The sequence below is a fragment of the Trachurus trachurus genome (genome assembly GCF_905171665.1).
Source record: "Trachurus trachurus genome assembly, chromosome: 7".
Lineage (NCBI taxonomy): Eukaryota > Metazoa > Chordata > Actinopteri > Carangiformes > Carangidae > Trachurus > Trachurus trachurus.
Window position 1 is genome coordinate 22770607 of NC_139901.1, and position 21399 is coordinate 22792005.

The 21399-nt window shown below is 41.8% G+C and overlaps 1 protein-coding gene and 1 long non-coding RNA gene across 2 annotated transcripts; both read right to left on the reverse strand.

Moving 5' to 3' along the window:
- Positions 1-14013: 14013 nt before the first annotated feature.
- On the reverse strand, positions 14014-17035 carry aar2 (AAR2 splicing factor). The gene is made up of 4 exons (XM_083975972.1): positions 16981-17035; positions 15872-16863; positions 15554-15783; positions 14014-14972 (listed from the first exon to the last, which is right to left on the reverse strand). Exons 2-4 carry the CDS (start codon positions 16656-16658, stop codon positions 14805-14807), a joined length of 1185 nt encoding a protein of 394 aa, XP_083832098.1. The 5' UTR covers positions 16659-16863; positions 16981-17035; the 3' UTR covers positions 14014-14804.
- A 920-nt stretch (positions 17036-17955) lies between these two features.
- LOC310988607 lies at positions 17956-21134 on the reverse strand. Its single transcript, XR_014595495.1, has 5 exons — positions 21009-21134; positions 19131-19265; positions 18748-18804; positions 18354-18491; positions 17956-18086 (listed from the first exon to the last, which is right to left on the reverse strand). It is a non-coding gene; the product is annotated as an uncharacterized lncRNA (long non-coding RNA).
- Positions 21135-21399: the final 265 nt, after the last annotated feature.

The following is a 21399-nucleotide window of genomic DNA, read 5'->3' on the forward strand; positions in this document are numbered from 1 at the left end:
ACGTGTTTCGTGTACATTCAAAACCCGGTTGTGCACGTGTATGTTCAACAAAGTACAGCCAGACAATATCAGACAATACTGCACCTCGCATTGCCAGCATTCATTGGACGTTCTTCCTCAGGACATGCAGAACTTGAGGACATCGTTTAGCTCTCCTGCTTGGACAAATGAGAAGTTCTCAGGGTCAACTGTAGCACTTAAAGATCAGAGGGGAGACCCTTGAAGCAACTATGCAGTGCTACATTCCTGAAACTCACACACAGTCTACTTGCTTTTTCATCTACAAGCTGCACACATCTGCAGCATATAGTGTGTTGCAGTACTTGGAACAGGGATTTGGAATTGGTACGCATTTTTTTCATTTAAACTCAATAACCTTACTCTGCATTCTTTGCTGTTTTGTTTACAAATCTGTGCACACGTGCGTTGTATAGCAGTGGTTGCATCACATGTAGTGGTGCTAGTGCTGAGGTACCTTTTTATGTTCGTGTTAAAAGGCTTAGCAGGGTGGTAATGTTGCTATGCATATAAGCCAGTGCAGCTTCGTAGGTGACCTTCAACTCCTCAAAAGTGTAACTCCATATCTGTATTATAACTAAAGATAAGCTATGAGGTGACTGCAAGAGAGGGAAGTGTAAAATTAACTCATGCCAGGGGAGATTGTTGATAATGAAGACAACAGCATGCGTTCTCTCTCCTCATTATCTAGCATCATCATGTCCATAGAATGTAAACAAACTTATAGTGGGGTATATAGTGAAAGCATGAAACAGCCTGGTAAAAGACACATGATTAATAATGTTATGATGTTGGTGTCAGTAGGTGAAATGTAACACTGAGCATACATCAAATCCTATGTCAAAGGCAGCAACAACGACCACACACTTAACAGCCACTTTGTCAGGTTTGGAGGACAGACACAGCATGAAGGGCAGCTGCCACACATGCCGTCTAGTAAAACCTGACTAACATTAGATTTACAGTGTGACGCCTAACGGCCTGCTATTGCGGTTGCATTCATATACAAGTCGAGGTGACTTGTAATGATCTCCGCCCTTGGACCCCTGCTAATGCTTCTTCGAGTATAGGCTTTTTATGACACATACCTCATGCCATGCTGTACATACCTCTGTAATGTATAGAAAACATAGCAAACACACAACAGCTGCTGCCAGTGCCCCAACTCTACATTTCTGTATGTGCACTTCAGCATACCCTTGGAAAATCCACAGCACACATGTGTGCACATACATTACTTTTAGGGCAGCCTCCAAGTCTCACACTTTGCTTTTACAAATTGCAAAGTGTCTGTTGCCATAATACACTTTGTAAGGTAATCATGGTCGATGGGTGGATCAGTGTCATAAATCAGTTGAGTGTTCAGTTTAAGTACAGGAGCTGGAGCATGCTGGTTTAAAGGAGAGCTATGGTATAGGCCAAGGGAGGTTTAAACACTCTCTTTTGTCTGGCAGTGTAATCCTTCATATGACACAGTGCTTGCCAAACAAATCTCACATTTTAATAAAGACAGGAATTCCTCTCCAGACTGCAGGGCCAAGCCTGGATTGGGTGTGATGCTGGGGGAAAAACATATTGTAAATGTATTGCCTCGGAGTATAAAAAAACTAATGAGTTAGATTGATATGGATCATGGCGGGGGGTATAACTGTCCCCACTTCGGCCCACTCTGTTCCCCCACCATCTGTCCATTAGGGATGCAACGGTAGCCTACTTGGTAAAATACCAAACCATTCAGTAGGCTACGCCCTGCATGGGACAATACGCCCTTATGGACCGTGGGTTTTCGGTAGTTGATGTGTTTGTGTGTGTAAGAGAGGGAGTGCTCTTCAAGGAAATACGATTTTAAACATTATTTTGGTAGAAAATAGATGTTCTCTGCACAAAACACGTAGGCCTACTGAAACCGTACCAAGAACCGTGGCCAGAAAACCGGGGCACGGACCGTACCGTGGGCTGTACCATTGCACCCCTACTGCCCATGCAGTCACATAGGTGCAACATGATTGTGAGATGACTTGCTTCCTGTCAACAGTGTTGTGACTAGTCAACAAGCAGCACGTCAGACAGTATGATATTGTTTCATGTGAGATGGTCAACTACTTCTGTGAATTAAATTACAAAATGTGCCTTTTGTCAAACAGGAACAGCTCCTGATCAGACGTCTTGATATTGTTTGCTAACATTGAAGATAAGATTTTGTTGGGTTTAGGAAAAAAAGAAAACCTTATTAGATTTAGGTTAAGATCATGGTTTGGGTTATAAAATGTTATTTTTAAAGTTGGACAACAAACTGGTTACAGTCAAAATTATTAATTGTTTAATACTGGAGACCTTTCATCATGGTTACAAAAATATGTAGTTAGAATAATCAAGGTCATGCTTTAAGGAATGGCAAATAAAAGCCTGGAAACGGAAAACCCTCTATAGCAACTTTCCCTGACTTTGTCCTTTTTTCCTGCACTCCTGCCATATTGCTCCATGTGGAATTTGTCACTGTAACATAAATATGATTCTGTTTTGGGGCACTTGCTGAAACCACTGATTTTGTTGTTCTTTTTGATAAGAGAGCGTTGAAATGGTTGATTTCACCCATAAATAGTCTGTGAAACAAGCACTACCTATAAAGGGGACAGACAATCACTGAAGACTATGCCATAATGAGGAAAAATATGGTCCTTATGGTCATTGTATTAGAGATTTGGTACAGTATTTGGAGTGGCAAAACTATGCAAAATAGACATTTTAGGGTCTATTCAGAATTCAGAAGAAGAAAAGCTGTGGAATAATTCTGTTTTTTCAAGATGGGTAAGACGAGAGTGAATAAGACGTGTGTTGATGAAACTTGAAGATCTTTATCTTGACAGAAATTGTTGCAAAATAGCTTTCATGTGGTTTTTGTGGACAAGTTGAAACTTTTTGTTACGGTTCCACTGTATAACTATGACATCAGTTTTGTTAGATGGATGGTTTTGACATCCAGTCCCTCCGGTCTGCAGTTAGTGCACTAAAACACTGACCTTACTGACTAGGAGGTACAACTGGGGTCTGGGGATCTCCGGCAGGTGTTTCCAAACTAAAAAAAAAACTATAGATATCCCTGGAATATTGGCTCATCTCTTAAATTCATCTGGAAGCTTTACAACAAGTTACAGCTCATTGTGAAGTCAGCCAACCTGCTATGTTAGTGTTTTGTTTTGCACTCACCACTGTAATATTTATATCTTCAGCAAAAGCAGGCAAATGTTTTCGGTGAAAAAGCACTAAAGAGCCACTGTAGGCTAAGCTACAAATTTGGCAACTAGCTGGTGAACAAAGTGGGAACATTTAGTTGCTAAAGAGCCAGATATTTCCCTCAAGAGTTAGTAGAGAACAAAACACAGCCACAATGGATTTACACTTACTAGATTATTCAGTGAATACAGTGAATAAACAGACACTAGTAATAGGAACAAATCTCTCTTGAAATCACAGTTGTTTTTTCATGATTTTGTGCTGCCTGTCTGCAGTGTGCTGAAACTCTCACTCCTGTATGCCCTTAGCCTGTTCTTCTTCAGCTTTTGTGAAGAAGTCCAGGCTAAGGGCTAACAGTACAGACAAAAAACATGACCTCTATGGTAAGCCTGAACATAGTTGTTAACAATTTAAAATGACATCAGTGACGATGCAAAATACTGCCTTGTCACTAACATTTTAGTCTGGATTGTGGCTGGGAAGCAGAGGGAAGTCATGGGATTTTGTGTCTTCAGCTGTGCACTCTACATTCACAGCTACACTACCAACCTCCAACTAAGTGACTAACTCTTTTTTTGTGTGCCAACATAGTTAGTTCCACTGTTGTGGTCCAGTAAAAATCGGCTACACTCAATTTATGTAACTGTAAAAGTAGAACTCCTCATTTCATGTATTTATTTTCAAAGTCATGAAGGATTTAGCATACATTTTTAAATATTTCCAGTCAAAACTAACCCTCACCCTTCGCCACTGCTGTTTATAATGAAAGGCATGAAAAAAGAAAAGAAATAGCTATAGGCTATCTCTTTCAGGATCTTACTCTGGCTAAACACATCAGGGAGCTCTGTGATTTGTGGTCCCTATATGATTTTGAAGATGTGAAGACAACAAAATAAAGCTGTTCTGGAGAGATGTCACACCTAACCAATCACATACCAGGGTTTTTCATTGATAAAGTAGTGACAACCTCAGTTAGCCAGTAGTCGTAAGGAAGTTAACAAGAACAGCAGATTCTACAACCGAGGAAAGTGAAAATATTGTTGCCAGCTGGTTTAAACACTTTTTTTTATCAGGATGTTGACGTGGTGAAGAATGAAAGGGATTTGCTGGCCGAGGAACTTTTGGACTCTGTTTTTCTTGTGGGTTTAGCGGCTTTGGAGAATGTCCTCTTATCCAAAGGCAAATGTGAGTCAGCTTTAATTTAAGGGGTGAGATTTTCTGTCAGCAGATCATGGCTGTGTTTTTAATGGGATTTCTAGTAAAATGCTGATAGAGGGCCTTTGTCCAACGGTCACCGTTTGCCATAATCAGTATAATTTTAGTTATGGAAATTACCAGAGCTGGAAACATTTGCCTGTTCACAGCTTAGGTTTAACACTACAGCTCAGCCTTTTGCATCATCAACATTTCATCAAAATGAAGCAACCCATCAACAAACTTTCCATGAGCCCCACGACCTTGTCCTTGACCGCAACCAAAATCCCATGACCCAAGGACCCCCTATCCATCGAGTCCATTAATCATACAAAATACGTTCATGCCTATTACGTAGGATCTCAAGCTTTTCACTAGAGGCATGCAGTACTAATGAACTTCCTTCTCAGTTAATTCCATTTCACTGTTTCTCCTCCTCAGCAATCCTGAGTTTTAAGTACAAAGCCTGGCAAGTATCGAGAGTGAATTCTTTATGATTTGTGTGCACGAGTTAGTACTTACTACTCTCAATTTAAGAATGTATTTCTTTGCACCCACTTCTCTTCCTCTCAACACACTGGTGTGCCCTGACAAAAAAAACTGTTTTACTTCAGGGGTCAATCCTCCTGTCCCTGGTGGCTTTGAGGATGGTTACTTTGCCTGCCTTCAAGATGATTTTGTTTAATGAATAAATACAAAAAAAATCGTCAGCTTCCCACAGCAGTGACCTTATGGATTTAGCCCCTCATCCAGGAATCTCAAACACAAACAAATGTCCGATCTTTACTGGACAGGATATGAAGGATATCTGCCACAGCGATCGCAGACCATGTGCCAGTCAAACACGTGCGTGTGTGTGGGAAAGAGAGGGAGTGCATGCATGCACATGTAAGTACAATTGTGTGGTTTGGATTAGGAAACCCCGACGTGCTGATCTACAGGCTGCCTTGTGTTTTCTCAGGCTATTGGTTATTAAGGTAAGAATTTGTGCATTGGTGACCCCTGATATCTATGTTCAGGCTGACTGTATCCACTTAGCACCGCAGCACTACTGCTGAATGCGATGCATGGCTATGACTGAAGTAATTCCCAACTGGACCGGTCAGGAATTCTGTTAGATTAGCCCCCAATCCCCCTAAAGCATGTAGGCGTCAGCGGCACATCCCAAAGGGAAAGAAGGTTTCATTGCTTTGTATGGTATGTATACATTTGATATATGGCTCATGTCCCAGTCACCAGCCCCTTTGACTTACAAAGAGCCAGGATCTTTACTTCTTAACATTTAAAACCCAAACGAGCAAATTTACAATACGCTCCCATGTCAACGCTGGAGACTGAGGTCTCTCCCAGGCGTGTGAAATCATTCGTGAAAAGCTGGACTCCAAATTGGTTGGGTGTGACCACAACTGATTTGCCATCCCTATCACATTATTAGACTGACAAGGCTACCAAAAGAAAAGAAAACACGTTTTAAATCAAACTAGACACTAATTCCTGCACACAAAGACAAATTCAAGCTCCAGTAGCCTTGAAAATAAACCTTTACTAAGAGAAAAAGAAAACTGTTTCACATCTGTAAATGACTACTACTTTGCACATTCTCCCAAATGTGCACAGTTTGTGATTCATTCACAGTCAAAAAAAATACTTTTGCAGAAGTACATTTGTCAGCAAATTATGGGTCACATCGTATCACTCATTTTTTGTTCATGGCCTATAAGCTACCTGTTGCTGTCTGTGGGTGTGAGAGGCAAAGATTTAAACATATGATTTGTTCCCCCATCTGTCTTTGGACATAAAGAGAATAAGGAACCCTCTACAACAGTGATCTGAATACCATACAATCACACCAGTCCAACACTGCTCTGAGCTTTTGACTGGCACACAGCAAACCAGTGACAGCTAAGGAGAGTTTTTTTTCTTTTTCTTCATAGCATATCTGCTTCTTTTTTTTAAACTTTCATTTGACTATTTATCAATCCATGCAGAACTTTTCTCTCTCTCGTGTGTTTGTGAAAATACAAAGTTCGAAAACTGAGCAACTTTTGCTAAACCACGTCCGCCATGGTCACAAGGGTCCATAATTAGATGATAACTGCTGAATTATACTGTTATGTGTCCAAAGTTTGCTAACATTAGCCGCCATGGGCTACTTCCAACCAGACCAAGTAATACTGTAGCTGCAAAACCCCTGAGTGTGTTTTATTGCTTATGAATTCAACTTTCCACTTGTAGGAGGAAGACTGTGTTATTTTTTCTTTCAGAATTTACATAGTTTTATTTGGACTGTAATAAAACCAAGAGCCTCATAAGCATTTAGGCATGCCAATATAAGACTGCTATCACCTGAGGAGGAAAGTAGAGCGCAGGTTGGATGTCTGTGTGCAGTCCTCACATAGAGGAATGACAGCTAGCACCAATCTTCTGTATGAAAAAACACTCCTTTCCCCTCTCTGACCATTAAATGCGACCAGATCACCGCACGTGTTTCCGTCTCCTTGCAGGTCTTTGTTTGTCTACCCATGAATCCTGGCAGCCCGGTGTTGGGGGTGCAGGAAAGGATGCAGACTGGAAGCTGTGGGAGTAGAATATCATTAGCCATAAAGCAGATCTTCACTCTGCATCCCCGCATATAACTCAACATATGGTCAGCGCTGTCTTTTCTGTACGGAGCCAGCTGCATGTGACTGAACGAGCTCTCAGATCAAATGTTTATTTTGGACTGGACGTCTTCCCTCAAGAAACTACACGAACAAGACACCCCGAATCTGAACAGAGAGGCGGATACTCTTGTCAGGTTCTGACACCCCACCTGGTAAAACAGAGGAAATGGTTTCAGAGCGTGTACGTGTATGTGTGTGTGTGTGTGTTTCCAAAGTACACATTCGCACACGCTTACGTACATCCAAAATCACACAACATACACATGCATATACATTTGTGGGAGTAATATAATACTGTGGGCTGAGTGGCTTTGGAAAAGCAGCAGTTCAGAGTCACCTGAAGAGTAGAACTGAGGCTGAACATGTGGAGTAAGACATAATTGAATACTAATGTAATGCTAATGTTTTTCCTGCAGAAATACAGTATGTTTGCAAATGGTTTGCCAAATATACAATATAAATCATGTCTTGATGTTGCTGTATTCCATCCAGCCTTAAATATTTATACAAATCTCAGAAATCACTGGCACTTCCACAGTAGTATTCATCTACTGCTCTCAGGACACTCCAGTAGCTTGTGTGCCGGCATTCTGTGGGCAGTTGTGGGCCTGACTTTCATTAGCCAGCTGTGGTTCAGTGGTAATGTGGATATGGAGAAGGCCCAGAACAGAAATGTGGAGCCAATCCAGACCAGGACGGAGGCCAGCGTCTGTTTACTGGCCAGACACCACGGGTCAGAGAGGTAAACATCACCGGCAGCACCAGACCGAGCCACAAAACAGAGAGAAGTAGGTGACATGTGGAGCAAGGAGAGGGACAGCATGGGGAAAGAATGAAGAGTGTTTGTGGAAACACATGAGTGATAATCTTTCTGGGTTTGCTGCAGAAGAGAGAGAGAGAGAGAGAGAGAGAGAGAGAGAGAGAGAGAGAGAGAGAGAGAGAGAGAGAGAGAGAGAGAGAGAGAGAGAGAGAGAGAGAGAGAGGAAACTGTTCGCCAAAGTGTTTGTGGTAGAAAAATGCTCTGCTGCAGTTTGCAGTGACATCATCATGGCAGATGAGCAGCTCCTGCAAGTTGTTAGCGATTTAAGATGAGTGATTTAGGACATTTAATTATCTGTAAGCCGACATACCACAATTATACCACACCTAACATGTTGCTGGAGTGTTGCTGAAACCAGAAGACATTTATAAACCGGAATGATTTACTACGTTGAGTTGTCTTTCTGTTTTGTTTGCAGTGATGTGATCTCCGACCTCTTCAAACCGCTCCCACGTTAGCTACAATACCCAGCCCACTCATTGGAGACTCGTTGAAGTCTCTGCTGCATCTTAACTGTGTTTAACCATTAGGCCACATATTTCTAATCCAGGGCCATTATCTTCCCTTCGCAGTTCCATTAACATCTTGGAAAGAACTCAAACCACTTTGGTCATATCTGCATGCGAGCTTCAGCCAGATTTCAAACTTTACGCCAAATGTCCTGGTAACATCCACTGTCTTCCCATGAATCTGTTTCCAAGTCTTTGGCGTCGAATCAAACATTGCACTGTGTGCATCACATGGCTGTGTTTATTGCCTGTGGTTTGACATCGATAGAAAAATGGCCTCCTGTGAGCCAAACACGTGGCCACCTGGCTCCAGTAAGCCTGGCCACAACATGGACACATACACACATGCATACACACACATTGACAGAGGCTTGTCCAATTAGACAGACTTAATAGCAGTGGTGACAGCAGCAGGATAGGACAGGAGACAGCTAGGGCTCAGATCAGGGATGATCAGCTGAGATGAGTCTGGGACTCTGGCCAGCAACACTGAAGGAGCGTTAGAGCTGAAAAGAGGGAGGGAACGACTTTAGAGAGAATGGTGATTAAGAGTTATTTACCTAATATCCCTAATAAACTTAGGCTGATGAGAATTGATGTTTCTTTTTTGGGTCTGTTAATGATTAAGCGGGGATTTTGGAGAGCTAAGATTTCAGGGAGCGCCGAATAGAAATGAGACAACAAGAAAGTAAAATACAGATAGCAGATCAGACTCGACTCTTGCTGCTCTGTGCTCTGGTACTCTGGATGATGGTCCCATAACTCAACTCGTGCCTGGACGGGGAGAAACGGAGGGATGGGGAATGTTGAATACGGTAGGAAAGGTTGGGATGGGGGGAAAAACGTACACAGAGGAAAGAGGAAAAGGAAGATTTACTGTTGTATTAAAGAGATGTGGGAATATAACAGGGGAGGTGGGGATTTTTCTGCGGCTTTTTAAAAGCTCCCTGTGTCCTAAAACAAATCCTGCGCTTTTCAGATTGAGCTACAGCATGATCAGTGAGGGAGGACTTCCACACACCTGCAGTGCCCGCTGAGAGAGCTGAAGATGTAACAAGAAAAACAGGAAACCAAGAAAAAACAAATATGAGAGTGTAGATGAATCAAACCTGGGCCATAAGCAAACAGAGAGAGCGATTGAAAAATGTTTAATATAAATGTAAATTTCATTTTTAAAATGAAGGATGGCATCTGTCTCTATTTTTGATTCAGAGCTCACTGTTAAAACCATGGTAGTCAAACTGGATGGACTGATGAAGGTCAACTTTAATTTCCATGGTTCAGCAGTTTCCGCGGTTACACTCAATTATTTACTATTTTCAGAAGAGCAGATTTCATCATGATTTAGGTATAAATATACTTATACACTTTTAATGTGGCACATATTTTTTCCAAGTTGTTGAAAAAAAGTTAAGACCAGTTTTCTTGTCCACTTCCGCCTAATTAAGAGAATTAATCATATATAATTGCATGGCCTTTTTGTTTCTTTACTTGAACCAGTCCAAGGTAAATCACTTTTCCCACATATAGGGAGCTCCAAATTTAACATAAAAAGTCATTAATCATGAAGACGTTGACATTTTTTTCCATATACATACACATCAGGGGTAATTAGGGGTTTAGCATCTTGCACAAGGACACTCCGACATGTGGACTCGAGGAGAGGTAGATGGTCAACTTGCTCTTCTAAACCGCACATCCAGCTGGAATACAGAGACTTATTCACATCCCTTGCCTCACTTGCATTCACTTAGAGGGGAAAGTTGTTAACACTACTTTATTTATAGGACAACACTGTTTATAAAATGTTTGATTCTTTCATTCTGTGGGCAAAATCCTCACACCTGCTGATATTACATTTCATACCTGATATGTTGGGGCATAATGAGGAAGAATATCACAGAGGTTATGGACAAAGGATATGTTTCTGTATTCAACCATTAAGGGGGAAATCAAAGCAGACAAAAACATTGTGTGTGTGTGTGTGAGAGAGAGAGAGAAGGGTCTGAATAATACATCAGAAATCTCTGAATTATTTACAAGGCGAAGGGTGTTGGCACAGGTGGCAGAGGGTGAAGAAAAATGAGGCAAAGAGAAAGTACGGACATCTGAGAGAAAGCGGGGGGGAGAGGACGGAAGAAAACAGGAATGGCTTTAATACCCAGTAGAAAACAGTGAGAGATGAATGTTTTCATCCTCTTCACAGCGCCATCTGAAAGAAAGGCCTGCTCTACTCAGGGTTCCCCTCCTGTCCTTCCTCTCCACCCTACAGCCATTCAGCAGGTTCTCCCCTGGGTGTGGGGCTAACAGGAGGGGGCTGCTTTCACCTCAGAACCCTCTCTCTCACACACACACACACACACACAACACGCACATCTGCTTAAAAAAAACAGTATTAAAGCAATAGAGACAGATTGTGTGTGTATTTGGGGTGCAAGAGTATTCAAATCCTTTCTGCTGTGACAAGGTCTGCTAGAGTTCATGCTCTGAGTGCCACAGCCAAAGACAACACACACACTAAAAATGGAAGTCAGAGATCAGTCATCTGATGGGCAGGTGGGGGTTGGGGGGGTGGGGTGGGATGGGGTGGGATGGGGTGGGATGGGGTGGGATGGGGGTGAAAGATATCTGATGGAGTAGAGACTGGGAATAGGGACCAGGAAAGAGTCTTTGTTGTGGTTTTTTAAGCCGCGTTTCACTCAAAATGACTCGTTTAACATTTAGTTAAAGTCTAACAGAATGATATACGGCACCAGCGCAGACACTTTTATGAGCTCTGTGACGGCAGTGGGACATGACAGTGGAGGTTATCTCTGTCCCTGTGGTGCTGCTGTGCTAATCACAGCCTGTACTTGTTTCACCTCTACAACTTTAATTAGTTAGCCTGGGAATTTTATTGGCCTGCTCTTGTGTCCGTATGCTGTACATGATCAGAAGGGCAGACACACACATACACACACCGACAGACACACATGTCTGCTGAACAGACCTCAAAGGTCTACCGCCTTGTTTTTAGCTCCTGCCTTTAATAACTTCAGCAGATCACTATAACAGAACATATTGTTCACACACTCACACACACAGACACACTCTCTCTCTCTCCCTCACGCTGTGTATGAAATTTCCAGCAGGGATTTTTAACCTTGTCCATCCCCACTTTTAGCACCCCACACCCACCACCCCCAGTCCATATGTCTGGGCACCAGAGCTCAAAATTGTGCACGCGCCCCACGCTGCACACACTCATATACACGTCCTGGGAAAATGTACACGTGCCTGACTCACATTTGGGTCATGCGAGTCAGACATGTGAAGCCCCTCTGGTACTGCAGCGGAGAAGGAATAGAGAGTAATCACACTGCGCACACACTCACACACACACACACACACACACACACACTTACGAGTCAGAGACAGAAGACAAACTCCAGGACAAAAAAGGTGAGAGAAAGTAGCATCTAGAAACCGATGTGTGTGGACAGGAACACAATCCACACACCAGATACATACATGGATAATACAAACTTTTCATGCTATAGTCATATTGCTTAGGAGAGCACGTCATTTGTTTTCCCTGTTGCATCTGAGGAATGGGGGTTTAAACTGCTCTAACTGGTCCCACAACAACTGTAAATAAACTTTTTGCCTGTACAGTGTCTGCACAGTAAGGACTCTTTCTTTGCTCACACGTAATCTCACGACACGGGCAATTACCAATAAGCCCCACTTTTTGACAAGCTATTCATTATAATTATGCATTTTGCCATATGTCCATATGGTCATAGCAACACACTTCACATCAGTGGGTGAAAGACAGACAGCGGGCAGAGAAATGGCAACCATACAAATACACGCAAAGAGGGAAAACAAAACAAAAAAAGAAAACCCCTGAAATTAAAACTACAAAAATATTTAGAAAAATTGCAAAGGCGCCGATTGATGCAAAAACAAAAGGCAGAAAACATCTCTCAGGATGTTTCTGAATGTCCACTGCATATGATTAAATTACCTCTTTTAATGGGTCAATTCCACCTACACACATGATCAAACATGTGACTTTTCTCATTAAGACCAGATCAAGTCTTGGTCAAGAAGTTGCATACACACACATGCACATGCATGCGCACACACACCATCATCCATCCTCCTTGCTGCTGCGACCAGGGGGGAGGAGAGCGCCTGAGAAAGAAACAGAGGGGCCTGTGTTTACACTGGCAGGGTGAGCAGCTTGTGTGAGCCCCATGAAAATGACCAGCTCACATCTAATGGAGAGAAAGCTCCACCATGACTGACAGGGGCCTGCTAGGCTTTGAGGGTCTGCACAATCAGCGCAGCCTGTTTCCCAGCGTGCTTCACTCCTCAGGGCAGCCGCACCAAACTAAACAAATAGGGGCGATTAAAAAGGAAAATGGTTGCCATACCAGCAACATGGCAGGAGATCGTTCACTGAGGGGTGATGAGGGTTCGTGTGGCGCAGAAAAAGCTGGACACCTCATCATTTGTTTGGCAACTTGCTAGACATTATATTTCTGACTGTGGTGGACGGGGCAGGAGCGCCAAGGACGTCCCAGTGGTGTCGTTTCTGAGACTGCCTCCATTGACAATGTGCAGTATCCCATCTCCGAAGGGAAAGAGGGATCTACAAATAATCAGCGCACATTTCCTTCCATGTTGCGCTGATATGTTTCCACCATGTGCTCCAAGCCATTTTCTCCATCTAATTGCATTCAAAAGGAAAATAACAACCAGTGCAAGGCCCCAGTGGTCTCAGTATGGACCACAAATAGAGCACTGATCTTCTTTTAAGATGTGCGTAAATTTTCAAAAGGGGAGCTTTCATCGTAAAGCCTAGCGTTACCATTCATTTCACAATACCATCTGTCTTCTGGGAAGAGAATGGATGTCTTGTATTGGTATTTGGATCTCCATCAACAGGCCTAGACTCCATTGATTCAGATAATTACATTAGATGGCTCTAGTCCCTTTGACAGCAGCTTTATGGTTATAGATGGGTTCACGGAGCTGGGGCATGTCAAAGCAGAGAGACGTCCAGCTGGAGAGAACGTAGGTTCAGAAGGGGAGAAATGAATGAGTGAATGGATTGATGGGCCAGCAGAGTAACGCAAGGCTTACCCCATCCATCAAAGTCAAAGAACACACACACACACGCACACACACGCTCACAGCTAATAAGCTGCATGTGAATATGTTATCCAATTGATCCAGCTGTTATCTATGCAGTCCATACGTATGTTCCTCCACCTGTTATTCCTCACAAATCATCTTGGGCGAGATCAGAAGAAGCGCAGCGATCATTTCCACCCAAACAGTCTTCTTATGCACAAGAACCCCAGTACCAGCACCAAAAACAGCAGCTTTTCATTCTGCATGAATGCACATTTCTATGTGCAGAACTGATGTACAGAGGAAGATATGTGAAGTTGTAAATCTTCCCAAAAAAATCCTATGACTGCCATCTGGTGGAGTAGACATGCATGAACATCCAATGCAGCACTGACACAAAACAATATACAGCTATTTTGTATCAAAGGTGTTGTTGTTGTTTTTTTATTAAAGACGCTTTTTTGTATCAAATAAATCAGAAAGGAAAATTAGCTGGAAGAAAAAATTCTGAAGGAAGTGTGATCTTCATGTTTGACAAATGTACCATTACAAAACCACAACTGACATTTTCCAGTGTGGCTACATAGATGTAAAGGATACAACAGCACTGAATAATATCTATTATATTATCTATATATCTATATTTCTAATGTATGAGGTATAGAATCACTACAGTCACTCACTCCTTAACTTTTAATGTCCTCTAACAAAGCTCTGTACATCTCCTATAGAAGGTTTGGTGACGTGAAGCTCTAAATAAAAGCTCTGTCATCCTTGTCATTTGTACAGTTAAAATGTGGCAGCTCTGGTGAACGTATAAATGCTCTGTCACTGATGATGATGCCAGGTGACAGGAGTATAGTATTATTTATAATTCTCACCATTAATTAACTGAACAACTATTTTATATTTAAGTAAAAAAAATGATTGAAAATGATTTTGGTGATAAAAAAACAACTACTAAACGAGGCAACACGTGCTTGCTGAGCTTAGAGGAAACCACCACCAGAGGGCACCATTGACATATAGTACACAGCTGCTCCTCCCTGGCTGTAACACTTATGATGACTTAGTAACAAGTTTGCTTTCCTTACAACAGGGTGCTAACTGAGTAAACGTAGAACCCACTGTTGAATTTCCTCGAGGGCTTCAGAGAGCCTTTGGATCTGCTCTTAGATAACGGTCACACCTCTCCTTCATTCTAAGACTGAAAGATAAATGTTTAGTCAATGGCAGAGCAGTTCAGTCGACTGTAACACCTTCTGGTAGCTCCACCACCACGGGGGCACAGTCCTCCAGGTCTGCGTCGAAATCCCAACTGAACTTCTTGGTAAGGTGGGCCTTGAACTTCTCCGCTCTCTTTCGAAGCACACCGTCTACGCCAGGTCCACTGACATACTGGAAAAAGTCCTGCAAGAAAATAAGTGCAAAAAAAGAAGAAAAGAAATCAACATCTATGATCACAAATGCATGTGTATATACTTATTTACTTAACTTGTTGTTATTGTTGTATGGGCTACCTATGACAAATCAGAGAGGGTCTGGTTATTACAATGTTTGATCTTCACTGTGGATTAAATGTTAATATGTCACTGTTGTATATTTTCCCCCTATTTGCTACTAAGTTCTCAAGGCTTGCTCTTGATTAAAAATATATAATATATGAGTTTTATTATTTGAATTGAACTACTGAAATAAATGAACATTTCCATGATATTCTAATAAATTGAGATGTGCACGTATCTGCTTGAGTTTCAGGATTCTGGTGTAGTGCATGCCAGCACATTGTTAGGTTTGTTACATAATAACACTTTAGCTTTTATGTTAAGTCAAAATGTTTGCTGTGATTTCCTTAATCATCTTCTTATCATTATGTTTTTTGTGTTTTATTATAATTTCAGTTCATAACTTGAGACATGACACCTCATTGTCTTTTGCTTTCATTTTAATGGATGTCCACAGTTCCTAACATCCTGACATTCAGCATCTACCTGCAGTGTGGACGTGAGGAAGTTGTCCTGTGATACGATGTCGACGAAGAAGTCCGGCGGGATTTCTCCGAGCTGGTGATAGAGCACGCCGATGAGCCCCAGATAGAGTTCCTTGCGCCTCTTCATGGCGTCCTCTGAGCGACACAGTAGAGCCAGGAGACGCTTCCAGTGCTCAAAGCCCTCATACACATTTCCAAGTATGAAGCACACAAAGGCAAACTGCAGCTCACCTGAGAAAAGAAATGTAGATGGTTAAAACACATAAAATACAACTCTGGGCTATTCTGATGACCTAATATAGGTGTATCTAACACAAACCTAGGAGGTTGAGAGGCTGAAGCTCATGGTTCTTCTCCAGAACAGTTTCCAGGGCATAGCTCTGGTCCAGGCTGCACTGGGTGATCTCAGCTGGCGTTGCCCCCGGTGGGTATGTTTTCTTGGGGATATCAGAGAAGCGCATCTCTGTCCCTTCCCTTATCTTCATCTTGGGGAGCCTATTAAGTCCCTCCTTCATGCTCTGACAGGCTGTGTCGTTCCTCGGCTGCTCTGCTCTGTCTTTGGTGTGTCTGTACTCAGTCTCGGGAATGACGTCGCTGAAGGCACATATTCTGCCAGACAGAGGCTGCAGGTTATTGGCTACCTCCTCACTCAGGCGGTCAGTGAGGGACACCCACTTCCTCATCACCTCGTATGGGTAGGGACCCAGGTAAGGATCCAGCTCTTGCAGGGTCGCCCGGATGCGGCTCACCTCCTCTTCGTTCTTGGAGGCTGAGAAGTCCAGATCTTCCTCTTTCTGGTCCCAGTTCGCCAACACGATCTCCCTGGGTTTGAGACAGAGGAAGAGGCCTGTCTTTGGGCCAATTTCTCCTCCACAGCTTGGCGCATTAACAGAACTGTAGTGAAGGAAGTGCAGACCTGGAGGGATCATCTTCACCCCCCGGAAGCGAGGCCCCACCTGCCAGCTCTTGCAGTCAATCCCCAGCTCTGTGCCCTTAGGCACACCCAGCAGCACCAGCGTAGCCCCCTCCTCAAACAGCCTCAGAGCAACATCTGGATCCATGTCTACAGTGCTGCTGCTGCTGCTGCTACTAACACTCATAGCCATAACTGCTCTGGCGATGGATACTTAACTTAAACCCACTAACTAAACAAAACCCAGGCAACACAGGAGCTAAACACCGCTTTCAACTGCTACAGAAGACCGTCTCATGTTCAGAGGAGTGGGTAACGTTAGTATTTCATCCAAACGTCTGGCACAGAGTAGGTGCTGTTTTCTTCAACGTTTCACCAACGATGCAGTTTATCTGTCGCTGAAAATAACAAGCGAAAAAAAAAAATAATGTCAACAAAACGCTTGAAAACCTGTGAATAAACAAACTAGTAGTAACGCGAGTATCTTTGGTAACGTGTTGGAGTCACAACTATACCTTAATTAGAGACTTGTTGATGTTGCACGTCGTCCACAAATCGATTGGTCGAGGCTGTGCAACACAGAATCTGTTCCGGGTAGAAACATTTGCTTTGTTCGCTTATGGCGAGTTCCGCTTTTTAGTCAGAGCCGATACGGTTTTCCGCAAAATAGAATAGAATAGAATTTATTTGTCACTGTTAAAAACAACGAAACGCTGTTTAGCACCTCCAGCTGGTAAAAAAAAAAAAAGAAAAGTAAAAGTAGGCTAAATATAGTCCTATTGCTGCTTACCTTTAGTTCAATTAGCCTATACTCTCTGATTCTACTATTAATATAATTAATTTTCATACTTAGGGAAATCATTTATTTCATAGGATGTAAAAATGGTTTAGGAAAAGTGTTGTTCTGTCTTTATGTACTTTGTTAGCCTATTATTTATATTTGTTTATTAGCCTATTATTTATATTATTTATTATTGCTGTGTCTAAGCTTGGTGTGTCTGCTTTTATATGCCACTCCCGCTACTGCTACTATTACTACCAATGATGATTAATAACAACAACAATATTTTTGACATTTTATTATAAGGAATATACTCTAAAACATGACTGACAGGGGAACATTTTATGAGTATGATGACACAGGCTATGGATTACAACATAAAAACAATGGTTGTTAAAACAGGAGACACCTTGGAAAATGTGCATATTCAGAAAGTATTTGAATGCATTGCGAATATTTTTAGCTTATCTGTGGTTACTATAAAACGATTGCATTAAAACAGGGAGCACTGTTGACATGCAAAGTCTGATATTAAAATAGACAGAACACTGAGAACTTGACATCAGTAAACATCCATGACATTGCATTTGAAAACACATAGGGTCATCAATAATAATAATAATATCGTTTGATGCAATGAACTTATTGGAAATCACCTGATAACTTCATGAGAGAGTTTCAGGAATCAAGAAAACAAAACATTTTCTACTTTGAGAGCATATATACGCTTTGAAGTTTCTGCCAACAAGTGATCAGTGCATTGATAACTTTGATTAACCTGGTCCTCTTTCTCTTTTTTCCTCGTATTTTCTGGACACGCGAACAAGAGGTTCTCTTCCCCTGAAAAGAAAAGGCAGTGCTGTTATGCAACCAGCCAGTTATTTATGTATCTGTGTACAGATAATCTACAAACCATTTTCCCAAGCCGATTTAGAAGCACAAAAAACAAAAGAATATTTTTGCTATTTCTATGTGTGGGTGAAGGTGGTAGGTGGAACATATTTTTTCTGTGCGGTGCTGTCTTCTTTTGCTCAATTGTGGAAAAATCAAAAAATCAATACATATCAAAAATGGACAAATGTGGCTCTTTGAAGTCGTTCTCCTCACCAGGTAATCAGGACTGCAGTTGTGAATGATGAGTTGCTCCATGCTCTCCAGTGGCTTTTCCAGGTCAGACTGCTTGCCACTCCTCTGACACCGAATCTGCTGTGTCATACCATAGATTGAACCCAGGATGCGACGCGCCTGTGATGGGAGAATAGCCCATAAAGAGAAGACAATAAATCACCATTAGAAATAGTTCATCTGTTGCTGGTACCATAAAATAACCGTTAACGAAATCCCATGATGCCCATGGAGAAATTCTTCCTTTGCATTTCAAAATTCATAACGGGAGGCAGCCGATAAATTCTTTTGAAACCCACAGCATCACAGCATCGGATCTGTTATGAGTTATCACCCTGTTCAATGTGCTATCATTATGTATTTAAGTGCCATTTACCTTTCCTTGGGGACAGGGGTCTCTGTCTTTGGCAGTATTAAAGGAACCTGTCAAATTCTGCAAAAAACAAACAAACAAATGTGGATTTATTCACAGAAATGTAAAAGCATTGCCATTCAAAGACAAAACAGACAAGACTTTAAAGCTGGCACACTGAACACTATTGCAAACACTGAAGATAAAGATCAAGATCAAGATTGCCTTTATTGTCATTGTATCACAGAAATATACGACAGAATTTACGAGTGCTTCTTGTGTAAGGTGCTTATAAAAGAATAGCATACAAATAAAACATTCAAATACTGCAGCAGCCGTTATATGCAGACATTATGCACATGTTAATAAGTAGTTTTGAAAGAAGGGCAGCTATCATGTTTTCATACCAGATTCTGCAGCTCAACGAAGACGACCTCTCTGTATGAGCCCAGTATTTCTTTATAGTTGCATCTACGTTTAGCACAAGTGTTGGCCAACAAGAAAACCACCAGGACACGACGGAGTAGAGTTCCGGTCAGACACTAAAAAGAAAAAAAGACAAGATCTAATTACAAGTTTTATCTCCACATAAAATAACAGATTGCAGATGCAAACTGATTTATGGAACTTTGATATTTCTAAGTCACAGTAAACAATCTACAAATGTGAACTATGATCCACGATGAATTGGCTATCCATGTGTGAATGATTTACAAATACCATTTGGATCGATCTGATGCATGAAATGTGAATACATCTGTGGGTCACCTGCTGTCAGTTTGTGGGCAATGTGACATTTGTTATTTCCTTCCTATTTGTTTGGATGACTTTTTCCAACTCAAACCATGGCTGATCTGTCAAAACAAAATCCCCAAATATCAAGTGCAGTACTGGCTCTACCAGTAGGTGTCGTCATCCTCTCACTGGATAAAGGATAAGTGTCACCTGCATACACAATCTCCCTTCAAAGTATCCTTTGGTCCCCAAATACTCTCTCTTTTATTTATACGTTTATTTATTTGCAAACCACACCCTGAAGTGGAGCATCTTTATTCACTTCAGAGATCATGATTTAGTATTAAAGCCACCGTTGTCTTCCCCAGGTGAGTGTGTTGTCCTGTGATTGCTTCCTTATTGGTGATACTTTACTAACTTTGGGTTGAGTAACCTGCTTCAGCAAACAGCAACAGAGACAGGTTTCACTCAGAAGGTGAAAGATAAAGTGGAGCTGGGTGGCCCTCCATCTCTGGCCCTACTATCCTGATTCTTCCAATATCCAGTCCAGCCCCTTGATAGATATGTGTTTGGAGTCTTTCATAATGACATTATTTAAGCCTATTCTTTTGAAATGAAAATTAAATAAATGAAAATCAAATAAATACTTCCAGCATAATTTGACTTGAAAGGAAAAGACAGGACTGCAACAGCAGTGATAAGGTTAATAATAGCATAATACAGGAGCTTAACAAAAGTATGTTAATGATAAAATACTGGAAAGTTATCAGCAAACAGTTTTTTTTTTACCCTGAAATGTTAAAACTGTGGACTAAAGAAGCTGCACTTCATTTTGATCTATCTGCTGATCTTACCTCTACACAACTGTAAGTCCTGAGAGTGGCAGCAACTTTAAAAAATCATCTGAGGGAAGGTTCAAATGTCACGTGTCCGACAAACTGACAGGAAGTGGCCCAAAGCCTGTTTCACATTTACAAATGGATCCACAAATGTAGAAATATCACTTTACAAGTGTGATTAAGTGTTTCCTGTTTATAAAAAAGTTTAGCATTCTTGATGCGAAATTGAAATACTTGAGTGAGTCTATTACAAATTTACATTTGATATTTTAGAGGATGAAGTGTGTAGCCTATATAATGACACATCTGGACCAGGGTATAGTGGGTATTCCTCTAAGGACACCTCACATCTGTTTGCTCTCTTATACAAATTTGTCACCTTTGCATACAATAACCCTTTCAACATAGACAAATGGAGCCACGGATGCGTAAATGTTTGGCCATACTTGCAAATCGCTCCGTACAATTGAACACAAGTAATAACAACATTGTGGTCAGTGTCCTCTGTGGGTTATTAACAAGTAGGCAATAAACATCTCCACACAGTGCGCCTCAGCGCCAGTTGCTTTGCAGGCAGTTCAACACGGTGCAGTTATAACAGTATTGGTGTGCGCAGACCTGATAATAGAGCAGCGTTATTAATATCTACAATGATCTCAATGCGCTCATCTGCTGCGTAAATAGGCACCTGACGTTAAAAACCGCACTTACCATTTATCATGTTCTGCTGCAGGCTCCTCAGACGAGCAAACCCATCTGCACCAGTACCTGCAAGATCCAATGAATTACTCCTGATGATCCGGCGGCGCTCATTGTATCCAAAAGCACCCGTTTTTGACACTTCTTGTGTTGGATAGGCTCACACGGTGGCGGACTGACTTCCGATTAAGTGTTCCGTAATTTCCAACATCAACAAAAGTCACTGCCGCTCCAATTTCCTTTCCTGTCATGGATTGCTGACGCTGGGCTTAGGATTTCACCAAACTCCAGTCCGATCAAGTCGAGGAAAACGTCTGCAATCAATCATTTGCCTTCATCGTGTCGGTTTTTCTTGGAAAGACGTGATACCGAGGAGGAGCGGTAGTGAAGAGCCAGTGTTTTG

Excerpts from the sequence above, each read along its gene's own strand:
- aar2 (XM_083975972.1), bottom strand. The coding sequence starts at position 16,658 with ATGGCTATGAGTGTTAGTAGCAGCAGCAGCAGCAGCACTGTAGACATG. Across the intron at positions 15,784-15,871 it reads TCAGCCTCTCAACCTCCTAG|GTGAGCTGCAGTTTGCCTTT; the intron begins GTTTGTGTTAGA and ends TTCTTTTCTCAG. Across the intron at positions 14,973-15,553 it reads TCCTCACGTCCACACTGCAG|GACTTTTTCCAGTATGTCAG; the intron begins GTAGATGCTGAA and ends ATTTTCTTGCAG.